The sequence below is a fragment of the Atta colombica genome, unplaced genomic scaffold (assembly GCF_001594045.1).
Source record: "Atta colombica isolate Treedump-2 unplaced genomic scaffold, Acol1.0 scaffold161, whole genome shotgun sequence".
Taxonomy (NCBI): domain Eukaryota; kingdom Metazoa; phylum Arthropoda; class Insecta; order Hymenoptera; family Formicidae; genus Atta; species Atta colombica.
Window position 1 is genome coordinate 466,812 of NW_017259252.1, and position 3,239 is coordinate 470,050.

Below are 3,239 nucleotides of genomic sequence, written 5' to 3' on the forward strand. Positions count from 1 at the left end.
TAGTATAATTAAAATAGTATAATAATAAAATAATAAATCAATATATAGTTACTTCTTTCTATCTCCATTTTTACATCAAAATATTTCTGCATCAAAATGTACTGGACTAATATACAATATATAATCGTTTAATACAATAATTTATTCATATTTAAAAAATCACAAAAGCAAATTCTTATTAACTTAGTAACACTGAATTATTAGATGGAATCCAATCTTAACGTTCTGTGCTTTTAAATTTTTCGTCTTTTTGAGTCTCGTGAAAAACGACACACTTTAATACCTTTTTTGGCAGAGTTTGTGCAATAATCTGTTACACAAGCATTGTAGTTTTAATCAACAACAACAAATCCCTGGTGGAAAAATTGCTGAAATTATTTGTTTTGAAATATTTTTCAAAATTTCAACATTTCAAAAAAATTTCAGTTTAATTTCAGCGATTTTTAGAAAAATTCATTTTTGACAAAATTTCAGAAAAATTTCAGCAAAATTTTCAGATAAATTTCAGCAAGAATTTTAGAGAGATTTCAAAAAATTTCAAAGAAATTTCGATCGGATTTCAGTGATTTTTTAATGTTAACTGAAAAATTCAGTTTCAGTGAAATTTCAGCAAATTTTCAGCAATTTCGCTGAAATGTTCCAAAATGGATTAATTTCAACAAAACTTTTTCATCAAGGATAGGTTAAGTTATAATGATTATTTAAGAAATTCATGTTTTTATTTCATTAAAAAATATAACTCCATCGTCAATCTACTCCACCTCGCCACTCACTTCTCCTTAAATTTGAATAACTCGCCGAATAAAATGATCAACAAACGAATCAGCACTCATCTCTGACACACAGAAATCTCACTCGAAACATTGTAAATGACTGGGTAAATGATATACACTAATAGTACACACGACACGCAATTTCCGCTTTTGCCTCAATTTGGCGGATCAATCATAAATTACCCTGTTGGCTGTACTCTTATTATAGGTATACTTTAGAATATTAGTTGCTTTCCATTTATACACAAGTGAAACTGAGTTTGAAGTGAGCTGAGTATTTTATATTCAGATTAATAACGTCATTTGCTTACTTTAATAAAGATTATCACAGGTCAACACAGGTTCATAATTTCAGTTTGAAGTGAATTTACGAGACTCATTAAGGGTACAGTCAACGCGATGCTGCAAATGCTTTTCAACTGGTCAGTAAAATTCTTACTTCTAATTGGTCCTTCAAATGCTTCAAAGTATTTGTGCGAGATTTTGATCACAGCCTGTAGCACACGGTCTCGATCTTGTGCAGATTATGGATAAAAAGTCTCAGTTGAATCTCACTTGTCAGAATGCAAAAGGAATGCGCATTCAACTGAGTTATGACGTCAAGTGAGAATTATCTGAGAATCATTCTCTATAAATGAAAAGCAACTATTATTGACGGAATCTTGTAATTCAACGCGGGATATGTAATTTAAAATGGACGCTTTGAAAGAATGCATGTTAGCTAGAATGTATAAATAATTTATTTATACGGATACAATAATTCATCTTAAGTAAGGATATCGTTAACGATAATAGGTAATGTAAATCAAAGACTTATATGACATAATGATAGAACGTGTTATACAACATGTATTAGTATAAATTATTATAATGATGGCGAGTTCAGTATTCCTCTTCTTCCTCGGTGTTAACAGCATCTTCTTGCACTTCGCGATAATCGAGCTCCAAGGCGGCTAGATCTTCCCGGGCTTCCGAGAATTCACCTTCCTCCATGCCTTCCCCAACGAACCTGCAAAATTTAGTATATCGTGTTTTAATAATGCCTATTTTAATCTTGATTCAATTTAGTTTTTTATCAATTTTAATTTAGTTTTAAATTATAAAAAATGAAGAGTATTTCTTTATATCTTATCACGTGTTATTAAGTTCAATGTTATTTAATTTGCTTAAGTATACATGAGCCTTAATTTATTGTTTCACTTTCAGAAAATTTTTATCAATTCATTCCTAATCTAATCTTTTTTTTTGTATGTTAGGTAACAAATGACGCTATCTGTATTAAACAATATACATATTATTTGATGAATTGATTATCGTTCAAATTCATCACAGTTTGTACAAGTTACTTTTGGTAATTCATCTTGTTATCTACTTGTTAGAAAAATGTTTTGCTCTAGCTGATCTAGACACGTATGTTAATGCTAAATGGCAAGCAATATTATTTACGCTCAACTCGAGCCTCTTACCAATGTACGAAAGCTCGCTTGGCATACATGAGATCAAATTTGTGATCAAGTCGAGCCCATGCGTCCACGATCGCTGTCGTGTTGCAGAGACAGCAAACAGCTCTTTCTACTCGCGCGAGATCTCCACCTGGTACAACGGTGGGTGGTTGATAATTTATTCCCACCTGTTAACATGAGAATACAGTGATACTTTACTGTAATCGACTTAAAAAAATATGGAAAGATCAATTAAGAGGAGTTTATAAACATTCATTTTACATAACAAATTGCGAATCCTGAAAATACTTAACTCTCTAAATTTCTTGGAGTGAAATTTTATTCCAAAAGAGTGAAAATATTTGCATTTTTGAATAAGAATGGCAGATTTTCATTCTTTTTTTAAAATGAGATTTCTTTGGAGTGAATCTCACTAAAAGAAAAAGAAAAAAAATTAATTCGACGCGTAGTTCAAATGACTATAAGAATCGTAAAATTATCGGATATCCAAAAAGAATGTAACATTGGATATCCAAGAAGGCAATGTTTCGAATCAGATATCCAATATTTTCCAGATATCCGATCGGATAATGTCAACTTACGATTCATAACAAAAAAAGCTGAATAAAAAAAAAGAAAAAAGGGGTTGTAAGGGAAAAATAACAATTATGATTTTAATGTTGTCTGAGTTTGATTATCAATGGAGATGATAATTGTAGAGAAAAAAAATTGTAATTTTGCAGCAATGTATAAGATATTATACATTATGAATATGCATACTCTTATTTATAGAACATGTGTATAATAAAAAAATCAACAATTTAATGATATAAAATTTCAACCGGATATTAATGATATCTGGCTATCCAATCGGATAGTAAAAAAGTGCCGGATAATACTAGATACCGGATATCTTTTTGGATATCCGGTGCATCCTTACAAATGACTATAAATATAGTATATATGTATGTACGTGTATGTATAAATGACTATAAAGTAAAGACTATAGTATATATATAGTATC

The 3,239-nt window shown here is 30.0% G+C and overlaps 1 protein-coding gene and 1 long non-coding RNA gene across 2 annotated transcripts in view; one reads left to right on the forward strand and one right to left on the reverse strand.

The window, feature by feature from the left end:
- LOC108685884 overlaps positions 1–3,239 on the forward strand; it is a 14,923-nt gene that overhangs the window by 9,309 nt on the left and 2,375 nt on the right. The gene's annotated exons all lie outside the window — the stretch shown is intronic.
- Positions 1,495–3,239, reverse strand: part of LOC108685883 (tubulin alpha-1 chain-like) — an 11,045-nt gene continuing 9,300 nt past the window's right edge. The window contains exons 8-9 of the mRNA XM_018190892.1: positions 2,240–2,403; positions 1,495–1,782 (exon numbers count right to left, since the gene is read on the reverse strand). Coding sequence (XP_018046381.1) covers positions 1,656–1,782; positions 2,240–2,403 — 291 coding nt within the window. The 3' untranslated portion in view covers positions 1,495–1,655. The remainder of the gene's footprint in view (positions 1,783–2,239; positions 2,404–3,239) is intronic.